The sequence below is a fragment of the Heptranchias perlo genome, chromosome 7 (assembly GCF_035084215.1).
Source record: "Heptranchias perlo isolate sHepPer1 chromosome 7, sHepPer1.hap1, whole genome shotgun sequence".
Lineage (NCBI taxonomy): Eukaryota > Metazoa > Chordata > Chondrichthyes > Hexanchiformes > Hexanchidae > Heptranchias > Heptranchias perlo.
In genome coordinates, this window is record NC_090331.1 from 96,489,423 (window position 1) to 96,500,746 (window position 11,324).

General features: G+C 44.2%; 1 protein-coding gene across 2 annotated transcripts in view; it reads left to right on the forward strand.

The window, feature by feature from the left end:
* mcm3ap (minichromosome maintenance complex component 3 associated protein) overlaps window positions 1-11,029 on the forward strand; it is a 111,161-nt gene extending 100,132 nt beyond the window's left edge. For both annotated transcript variants that reach the window (XM_067988134.1, XM_067988135.1), the window contains 3 exons: window positions 2,174-2,371; window positions 9,186-9,327; window positions 9,484-11,029. In XM_067988134.1, coding sequence (XP_067844235.1) covers window positions 2,174-2,371; window positions 9,186-9,327; window positions 9,484-9,666 — 523 coding nt within the window. In that variant the 3' untranslated portion in view covers window positions 9,667-11,029. The remainder of the gene's footprint in view (window positions 1-2,173; window positions 2,372-9,185; window positions 9,328-9,483) is intronic.
* Window positions 11,030-11,324: the final 295 nt, after the last annotated feature.

Sequence of the window (11,324 nt, forward strand, 5' to 3'; positions counted from 1 at the left end):
TGTTGAGAGAGACTTGGTTGTCCTTGTGCAAGAAACACAAAGTTAGTATGCAGGTACAGCAGGCAATTAGGAAAGCAAATGGCATGTTGGCCTTTATTGCAAGGGAGTTGGAGTAAGGAAGCCTTACTACAGTTGTACAGGGCCTTAGTGAGACCTCACCTGGAGTACTGGGTACAGTTTTGGTCTCCTTATCAAAGGAAGCATATACTTGCATTGGAGGCGGTACAACGAAGGTTCACTAGATTAATTCCTATACTCTCTGGAGTTTAGAAGAATGAGAGGTGATCTAGTTGAAACATATAAGATTATTAGGGGGCTTGTCAGGGTAGATGCTGAGATTATTTCCCCTGGTTGGAGAGTCTAGAACTAGGGGGCATAGTCGTAGGATAAGGGGGCGGCCATTCAGGACTGAGATGAGGAGGAATTTCTTCACTGAGGGTTGTTAATCTTTGGAATTCTCTACCCCAGAGGGCTGTGGATGCTGAGTCGTTGAGTGTATTGAAGGCTGAGATCGATAGATTTTCGGACTTTAGGGGAATCAAGGGATATGGGGATCGGGCGGGAAAGTGGAGTTGAGGTTGAAGATCAGCCATGATCTGATTGAATGGCGGAGCAGGCTCAAGGGGCCATATGGCCTACTCCTGATCCTATTTCTTATGTTCTTAGTCACGATATAATCCTGTTCAATAATGGTTTGTAAGAATACAGTTATTGATCCCACCGTGTGCTGTTAAAAGACATCATGCATTTAGTGAAGACACCCTGGCTACAAAACCGATGACATGTGGTCATGATGGCTGTCCATAGTGGGGGATCTTGAGCCATTATTATCGTGCCCTATAAGCAGTGCTTCGAGGATTGATAGCTGGAGGGCAGACAGCCTGCGGGAAGGGCAGAGTGATGAAATGGACCCGCTTAGATAATCGGCTAATGGGTGGTGGGGTGGGGGGGTGGGGGGGTCAGATGGCTTGACATTCATTCAGCTGTAGGTGTCGTCAATGTTTTTTTTCCAAAAAATATACTTTTTAAAAATTTGTAGCAAAAACATACAATACAGTTGTGATATCACATTCCAAACGTACACAATACAGATTATACAATTTTCAGGTTACATCAAGTACAATTCAACAAACACATTGTGCATAATTACAGTTCATGACACTCTGGGGTGTCTCATTGCATTATACTCAATACAGATTATTGATTACAGATTCAATACAGGTACATTACAGCAATTTGAATTTTACATTCTGCCCGGGGGGGGTTTTCCCTGATTTCAGCCCCTCGGTATACAATGGCGGGAAGGCTCTAAATGGCTGCCTTTCCCCACAGAGCCTTTGCTGCGGCCGCACCCAGCTTCAGTGCATCCCTGAGCACGTAGTCCTGGACCTTGAAATGTGCCAGTCTGCAACACTCGGTCGAGGACAGCTCCTTGCACTGGAAGACCAGCAGGTTTCGGGCAGACCAAAGGGCGTCTTTCACCGAGTTAATGGTCTTCCAGCAGCAGTTGATGTCCGTCTCGGTGTGCGTCCCATGGAACAGCCCGTAGAGCACAGAGTCCTGTGTTACAGAACTATTCGGGACAAATCCAGACAGATACCACTGCATCTCTCTCCAGACCTTCTTTGCAAAGGCGCATTCCAGAAGGAGATGGGTGACTGTTTTTTCTGCTCCGCAGCCTCGGGGACAGTGTGCGGTGGCACTGAGAGTCCGGGAGTGCTTGAAGGATCTGACAGGAAGGGCCCTTCTCACCACCAGCCAAGCTATGTCTGGGTGCTTGTTTGAAAGTTCTGGCGATGTGCACGAACCTTTTGTCAATGTGTTATGTGCTCTGATTGCCTGTGCAACATTTGCCTGTTGGTCCGTATTAGTTATGGAGTTGCACCAGAGTAAGGGGATTGCACCTTTGTGTTGTGCGAACTGATGGTCTGTATGCTGGGGAGAAGGAGGGACTGGAACCAGAAATGAGCCAATGTGGATAACAATGGCTAACAAATGGACATCTTTTAAATAGGTCTGGGCTGCAGCAGAGAATCATTGTATATTGTTCACATGGCTCAGAATTTCAGTAACAAACTTTACTAGGTTGAATAATACAAAGTCACTGTTGTAATCCAGTAGATTTTCCCTTCAACACATGGGCACTTTGTTATCTCATCATATTATTTTCCAGGTTGTCACAGAAGCAGACAGACTCTTCAATTAAGCAGAGGTCAGACTTCAAACCATATAGTGTGGAGGTCACACCTGAAGAAACCCTTCCAGACAGGAGGGTTTCTGCTGTGGATATCACCCATACTTACTCAGCAGCAGAACTTCTACCAGAACGACTGCTGTCAGGAATTGAAATGGAAAAAGAGGAGAATCAGAGGTACAATAATTGAGAAATGTGGAAAATAAAGAGCATGCTTTCTGCAAATGACATGGATTGCATGGGTACATGCCGACAGGGAGGCAAACATTGGGATGGAAATGACGTTTTTATGAATAAACAGTTATAGTAAGCAATGATAGCTCTTTGAATCTTGGGTTAAGAGGCCTGAAACACAGAGCGGATCGTGAACCGAGTGGAAACTTGAGAATTTGGTGAGTGGGAGGGAGGTGCAAAATTTAAAAAAACAAAAAAAAAAACAAAACAGACTTAAAAAGTAATTACTACAAATAAATAGATTATTTAGTCGTGCTGAGCTCCAGGTATCAGTACAGGAGCGGGAGTGGAGTGGAGAGAAACAGTGCTGAGCACCAGGGGAGGAGCCCCACGTATCAGTGGAGTGGAGTGGAGTTCCAGAGGAGGAGCCCCAGGTATCAGTACGGGAGCGGGAGTGGAATCGCGAGAAATGGTGCTGAGCTCCAGGGGAGTTTCCCCTTTCCCCGTTCACTAAGAACAGAGAGAGTGACAACAGTGAGGTCACAGTGAACAGAGGAGGATCTCAGAGACCCAGAATAAAAGGTTAGGTTAATCGGGGCAAGTAAACAGTAAATAAATTAATAATAATCGAGTATAAAAAGGGAGTTTAGAAAAAAAGGTTTCTAAATATAATGAACGGGCAGCTGAGACCCATTGCCTGCATTTCCTGTGCATGTGAGAACTTCAGGACGCTTCATGTGTCATAGAGTCATAGAGAGTCATAGAGTTATACAGCACGGATAGAGGCCCTTCGGCCCATCGTGTCCGCGCCGGCCATCAAGCCCTGTCTACTCTAATCCCATATTCCAGCATTTGGTCCGTAGCCTTGTATGCTATGGCATTTCAAGTGCTCATCCAAATGCTTCTTGAATGTTGTGAGGGTTCCTGCCTCCACAACCCTTTCAGGCAGTGAGTTCCAGACTCCAACCACCCTCTGGGTGAAAAAGTTCTTTCTCAAATCCCCTCTAAACCTCCCGCCTTTTACCTTGAATCTATGTCCCCTTGTTATAGAACCCTCAACGAAGGGAAAAAGCTCCTTAGTATCCATCCTATCTGTGCCCCTCATAATTTTGTACACCTCAATCATGTCCCCCCTCAGCCTCCTCTGCTCCAAGGAAAACAAACCCAATCTTCCCAGTCTCTCTTCATAGCTGAAGCGCTCCAGCCCTGGTAACATCCTGGTGAATCTCCTCTGCACCCTCTCCAAAGCGATCACATCCTTCCTGTAGTGTGGCGACCAGAACTGCACACAGTACTCCAGCTGTGGCCTAACCAGTGTTTTATACAGCTCCATCATAACCTCCTTGCTCTTATATTCTATGCCTCGGCTAATAAAGGCAAGTATCCCATATGCCTTCTTTACCACCTTATCTACCTGTTCCGCCGCCTTCAGGGATCTGTGAACTTGCACACCAAGATCCCTCTGACCCTCTGTCTTGCCTAGGGTCCTCCCATTCATTGTGTATTCCCTTGCCTTGTTAGTCCCTCCAAAGTGCATCACCTCGCACTTTTCCGGGTTAAATTCCATTTGCCACTGTTCCGCCCATCTGACCAACCCATCTATATCGTCCTGCAGACTGAGGCTATCCTCCTCGCTATTTACCACCCTACCAATTTTTGTATCATCAGCGAACTTACTGATCATACCTTTTACATTCATATCCAAGTCATTAATGTAGACCACAAACAGCAAGGGACCCAGCACCGATCCCTGTGGTACCCCACTGGCCACAGGCTTCCAGTCACAAAAACAACCTTCGACCATCACCCTTTGCCTTCTGCCACTAAGCCAGTTTTGTATCCAAAGTGCCAAGGCACCCTGGATTCCATGGGCTCGTACCTTCTTGACCAGTCTCCTATGGGGGACTTTATCGAAGGCCTTACTGAAATCCATGTATACCACATCCACTGCGTTACCCTCATCCACACGCCTAGTCACTGGGACCTGTCCTGGAGGGCCACATGTGCAGGAAATGCCTCCAGCTCTTCGAGCTCAAGTTGAGGGTTTCTGAGCCACAGAGAGTTTAGGACAGCAAGTGGGTGGCCATCCGAAAGGGTAAGAAGAGGCTGGCAGTGCAGGAATCTTCTGGGTGTGTGGCACCCTCAAACCGGTATAGGGTGACTACTCCTCGAAGGAGTGCAGTCCTGAGCATGGCACCATGGGGCAAAGGACTGCACAGGAGGGCACAGTAGTGTAGAAATGCAGTAATCATGGGGGATTCGATAGGGGGACAGACAGGCGTTTCTGTGACCGCTGACATGAGTCCCGCATAGGGTGTTGCCTCCCTGGTGCCAGAGTAAAGGACATCGTGGAGAGGGTGCAGAACATTTTGCGGGGGGGAGGGGAACAGCCAGAAGCCGTGGTCCATGTGGGAACCAACAACATAGGGAAGAAAAGGGAAGGAAAGACATGGTGCAAGAGGAAGGGCTTCAGATTCTTGGGGCACTGGGACCTGTTCAAGACGGACGGGTTGCACCTCAACAGAGCTGAGACCAATATCCTTGTGGGGAAGTTCACTAGTGCTGTGGGGGAGGGGTTAAATTAATTTAGCAGGGGGATGAGCACCAGGATGTATCATTAGAAAGGAAAAGCAAGGTGCACAAAGGATTGGGAGAGACAGATAGCACTAGAGTAAGAAATAGTACAGTATTAGGTGGGACCAGACTAAGAGAGAATGCGAGAAGGTCGAAGGTTTCGAGTGCATATGTGTAAACGCACGAAGCATGGTAAATAAGGTTGGTGAGCTGCAGGCACAAATAGCCTCATGGGAATAGGATGTTGTGGCGACAACAGAGACCGGGCTCAAAAAAGGGCAGGATTGGGGACTAAATATTCCTGGATACAAGGTGTTCAGGAAAGATGGGGAAGAAAAGAAAGGACTGAAAGGTGGCAGTATAGATTAAGGAGAATATTGCAGTGCTGGAGAGAGAGGATGTCCTTGAGGGGTCAAGGACAGAATCTATTTGGTTAGAGTTAAGAAACAATAGAGGTGCCATTACACTTCTGGGTGTATTCTATAGGCCACCAACTTGGATATAGAGGAGCAAATTTGCAGGGAAATTACAGAGGTGCAAGAGCCATAGTGATAATGGGGAACTTCAACTATCCTAATATAGACTGGGATAGTAATAGTGTAAAGGGCAAAGAGGGGGAGGAATTTCTGAAGTTCAGGAGAACTTTCTTGATCAGTACATTTCCGGTCCAACGAGGAAGGATCTGGTTCTGGGGAATGAGGTGGGTCAAGTGGAGCAAGTGTCAGTGGGGAGCATTTAGGGAACAGTGATCATAGTATAAGGTTTAGATTAGTTATGAAAAGGACAAGGAGCAATCCAGAGTAAAAATACTTAATTGGAGGAGGGCCAATTTCAGAGGGTTGAGAACGGATCTGGCCCGGGTAAATCGGAATCAAAGATTGGCAGGCAAAACTGTAATTGAACAGTGGGCAGCCTTTAAGGAGGAGATGGTTCAGGTACAGTCCAGGTACATTCCCACGTGGGAGAAAGGTAGGGCAACTAAAACCAGAGCTCTCTAGATAACAAAAGAGATAGAGAATAAGATGAAGCAAAAAAAGGGGCATATGACAGATGTCAGGTTGATACTATAAGTGAGAACAAAGCTGAATATAGAAAGTTCAGAGAAGTGAAAAAGGAAATAAGAGGGGCAAAGAGAGTATGAGAATAGACTGGTGGCCAACATAAAAGGGAATCCAAAAGTCTTCTACAGTAAATGGGTAGTAAGAGGAGGGGTGGGGCCAAAAAGGAGAAGTACGCATGAAGGTACTAAATGAGTACTTTGCATCTGTCTTTACCAAGGAAGAAGATACTGCCAAAGTGGTGTTCCGCAGGGGTCGGTGCTGGGTCCCCAACTCTTTACAATCTATATTAACGATTTGGAGGAGGGGACCGAGTGTAACCGATCAAAGTTTGCAGATGATACAAAGATGGGAGGGAAAGTAGAGAGTGAGGAGGACATAAAAAACCTACAAGGGGATATAGACAGGCTGGGTGAGTGGGCGGAGATTTGGCAGATGCAATACAATATTGGAAAATGTGAGGTTATGCACTTTGGCAGGAAAAATCGGAGAGCAAGTTATTATCTTAATGGCGAGAAACTGGAAAGTACTGCAGTACAAAGGGATCTGGGGATCCTAGTGCAAGAAAATCAAAAAGTTAGTATGCAGGTGATCAAGAAGGCCAACGGAATGTTGGCTTTTATTGCTCGGGGGATAGAATATAAAAACAGGGAGGTATCGCTGCAGTTATATAAGGTATTGGTGAGACCGCACCTGGAATACTGCGTACAGTTTTGGTCTCCATACTTAAGAAAAGACATACTTGCTCTCGAGGCAGTACAAAGAAGGTTCACTCGGTTAATCCCGGGGATGAGGGGGTGGACATATGAGGAGAGGTTGAGTAGATTGGGACTCCACTCATTGGAGTTCAGAAGAATGAGAGGCGATCTTATTGAAACATATAAGATTGTGAAGGGGCTTGATCGGGTGGCTGCGGTAAGGATGTTCCCAAGGATGGGTGAAACTAGAACTAGGGGGCATAATCTTAGAATAAGGGTCTGCTCTTTCAAAACTGAGATGAGGAGAAACTTCTTCACTCAGAGGGTAGTAGGTCTGTGGAATTTGCTGCCCCAGGAAGCTGTGGAAGCTACATCATTAAATAAATTTAAAACAGAAATAGACAGTTTCCTAGAAGTAAAGGGAATTAGGGGTTACAGGGAGCAGGCAGGAAATTGGACATGAATTTAGATTTGAGGTTAGGATCAGATCAGCCATGATCTTATTGAATGGCGGAGCAGGCTCGAGGGGCAGATTGGCCTACTCCTGCTCCTATTTCTTATGTTCTTATGTTCTTAAAGTGACAGGAGTAGAGGAGGTAGTTGAGATACTGGATGGGCTAAAAGTTGATAAAGAGGAGGTACTGGAAAGGCTGGCTGTACTTAAAGTTGATAAGTCACCCGGTCCGGATGGGATGCATCCTAGGTGGCTGAGGGGAGCAAGGGTGGAAATTGCGGAGGTTCTGGCCATAATCTTCCAAACATCCGTAGATACAGGGGTGGTGCCAGAGGACTGGAGAATTGCAAATGTTACACCCTTGTTCAAAAATGGGTGTAAAGATAAACCCAGCAACTACAGGCCAGTCAGTTTAACCTCAGTGGTGGGGAAGCTTTTAGAAACAATAATCCAGGACAAAATTAATAGTCACTTGGACAAGTATGGATTAATAAAGGCAAGCCAGCACGGATTTGTAAAGGCAAATCGTGTTTAACTAAGTTGAGTTTTTTGATGAGGTAACAGAGAGGGTTGATGGTGTGTATATGGATTTTCAAAAAGCGTTTGATAAAGTGCTTGCTTGCATTTTGCTTGTCAGCAAAATTGAAGCCCATGGAATGAAAGGGGCAGTGGCAGCATGGATACAAAATTGGCTAAGTGACAGGAAGCAGAGAGTAGTGATGAACGGTTGTTTTGCGGACTGGAGGGAGGTGTACAATGGTGTCCCCCAGGGGTTGGTACTAGGACCACTGCTTTTCTTGATATATATTAATGACTTGGACTTGGGTGTACAGGGCACAATTTCACAATTTGCATATGACAAAACTTGGAAGTGTAGTGAACAGTGAGGAGGATCGTGACAGAGGACATAGACAGACTGGTGGAATGGACGGACACATGGCAGATGAACTTTAATGCAGTGAAGTGTGAAATGATACATTTTGGCAGGAAGAACGAGGAGATGCAATGTAAATTCAGTGGTACAATTCTAAGTGGGTGCAGGAACAGAGAGACCTGGGGGTTTATGTGCACAAATCTGGCGGGACAGGTTGAGAAAGCGGTTAAAAATGCATACAGGATCCTGGGCTTTATAAATAGAGGCATAGAGTACAAAAGCAAGGAAGTTATGTTGAACTTTTATAAATCACTGGTTCGGCCACAACTGGAGTATTGTGTCCAGTTCTGGGCACCGCACTTTAGGAAGGATGTGTAGGCCTTAGAGAGGGTGCAGAAAAGATTTACTAGAATGGTTCCAGGGATGAGCGACTTCAGTTACATGGACAGACTGGGAGCTGGGGTTGTTCTCCTTAGACCAGAAAATGTTGAGAGGAGATTTGATAGAAGAGTTCAAAATCATGAAGGGTTTAGATAAAGTAAATAAAGAGAAACTGTTCCCATCGGTGAAACAGTCGAGAACCAGAGGACACAGATTTAAAGTAATTGGCAAAAGAACCAAAGGTGGCGTGAAATACTTTTTTATGCAGCGAGTAGTTATGATCTGTAATGCGCTGCCTGAAAGGGTGGTGGAAGCAGATTCAATCGTGGCTTTCAAAAAAGAATTGGATAAATACTTGAAGGGAACAGATTTGTAGGGCTACGGGGAAAAGTGGGGGAATGAGACTAACTAGATTGCTCTTACAAAGAGCTGGCACAGGCTCGATGGGCCGAATGGCGTCCTTCTGTCCTGTAACTGTTCTGATTCTGTGAATTGCACTGATGGTCCTCCCACCATCCAAGCTATCCTTCATTTGGCAAAAAAAGGTGAAATGCATTGGTTGTTGTTTACTTAAAAAAAAAGGAAACTCCAGGAGTTTAAACTTCAGATTCCCTCCAGAGTGGTTAAGGTTTGCTCCAGAAACATTAATGTCAAACGTATTCCATTTTGTTGAGAAATTTCTCATACTGCCTGATTGTGTGAAGTTAACTGTAATTATACCATTCAACTCCAAGTACATTTAGAGATAATTAGGTTGAAGTTTTTGTGTCATTTCCAGATGCGAGGAGCAACTGTATCGCTGGCTGGATGAGGGCCCTTTGGACTCACTTGCTCTCCCCCTCTACCTCTCACAGACTATGGTCTCTGCTGCTGAAATTGTTGGTCCCATACACCGAGTTTCTGCTCCGATCACACCACAGGTTTACTAATATTCCTTTTGTTGCTACTTTGTGTGGTTTGATGTGCAGCAATCTTTTTTCCAACTCGATTGGTTGATCTTCATTCCTACTCCTATTATATTTGAGATTGGAAACCCGATGTTACGTAACCCCACTTTTAAATTTTTCTCATCCTAGGAGGTTGCTGATAGTGGGCACAGCAAGGACACCAGTATGAATGACTCTGATTGGCTGAACGATTCGACAATGACCCTATCTGACAAACTGAAAGAGTTTAGTCGGATGATCCGGGCCGATCAAGAGGAAGAAATGGCATGTGAGCGACACCTGTCCATTTTACTCGATATAACCGACACATGATGGAATCAGCAGAAGGAGCAACAGCTGGTGTTTGGGATATGTTGTACAGACTGCTTGGTAGTGGGGTGGAGCTTCACTGAAGCTCATGTTGGAGTGTTCCACTCAACTGAAGGACTCTCCTTTTCATTGTTCCACCCTTCGGCACATTGCATTCATTATTTATTGCAGTCATTAAGATGTCATGATTTTATCTGGTTATTTTTGAATGGAATACTCCAGACAATATTTTTTTTATGAAGAAAAGGACATGACATTTATTGAAGTCAATCCTTGCTGTTTCTCAAACATTTCTTTCCTTTACTGCTGAAACTATTTTTTAGTTTCAGAACACTTACTTTGGCAAGACAAACAAGTGCAAAGTAATGCTCAAAATAGCCATCTGGTGATATGCCAGCATCCAGCAAATGTTCTTCTTCCAATAAAAGGTGTGGATAGTGATTGCTAAGATGCTGGCATGGTTTTCCCTGGCCAACTTAAGGATAACTTGAAGACCTAATGATAGTAAGAGCTGTAGATACCATCCAAATAGAGTAGCTTAAGAAATAAACATTCGGGGGATTTGTTTGACTGGTTTTAATAAAGACTTCTCTTTATTGTTTAATATGCAGTCTTGGCGTGATTGTCTGATCATTTATCCTACTTGGAAATGTGGGAGAGAAAAATCGAAGTTCAGATACTGTTAGTAAAGCATCTGAAAGGTTTCTGTCTAGTCTTATCATAGATCAGAAGTTGTATTATGCATGAGACCACAATACATATTTTTAAAAAAGGATAACACCAGAACATAAAGTTTCCCAAGAGAGATGTGTGGTGAGACATTATAACTGTAGTGATGCATAAAAATGACACATGTAAGCTTAGATTTTTTATCTGTTTTCTCAGTGTGGGTAACCATGTGTTTCTGGATATTTGTTCTAATCCCTTTCCCAGATGATCAGTGGAGGGTTAGGTATATATATGATTCAGTTTGTGCATGAGTGCTTTAATTGGCATGGGAATGTGGGCTAAAACATTAACTGTGTTTTATAATGGTCGATAATGCGTTATGCATTAAAGATTTTTTTTAAAGTTCTGTTTAAATAGTTTTATCCACATTCATTTGAAAATATTGGTTTGTTGTCAGGTAACTGCAAATGAACCTGAGCAAATAATTACCCAGTGGCCCCAATTTGTGATTCTGTTCCATGGGACAGGTTCACTATTGGTATTAAATTCTGTACCCTCGCTGGTGTCCGTTCTGATATTTCTGTGGTTGAGTGTGATGTACAGCTGCTCCTGAGAAACTGGCTGAGATGGGAGTAAATCCTTATATAAATGAGGAACCGAGTGTCCTACCTTCATTAAAAATAAGTTATGAACATCATGCATTTGAGTTTTGGCCTCATTACATAATAGCAAAACTGCTTTTATGGATTTTTTTGGATCCTGTGGATGTATTTGTATGGCTGATTTGATGATGAGTTATGGTTCATTCCATTGCAATTAGGCCCAAGAACTGGGTCCAAATCTTTTGTATCTTATACAATGTTAGGTTTTTTTCCTCCTAATAGGCTAAATATATATCTATTGCATTTTTAATAGGATAATCCATACCCAACCCTCTTTGAACAAGCTCGAAAGCTAGGAAACGATGAGATGTTGGTTTAATGCTTAATTAT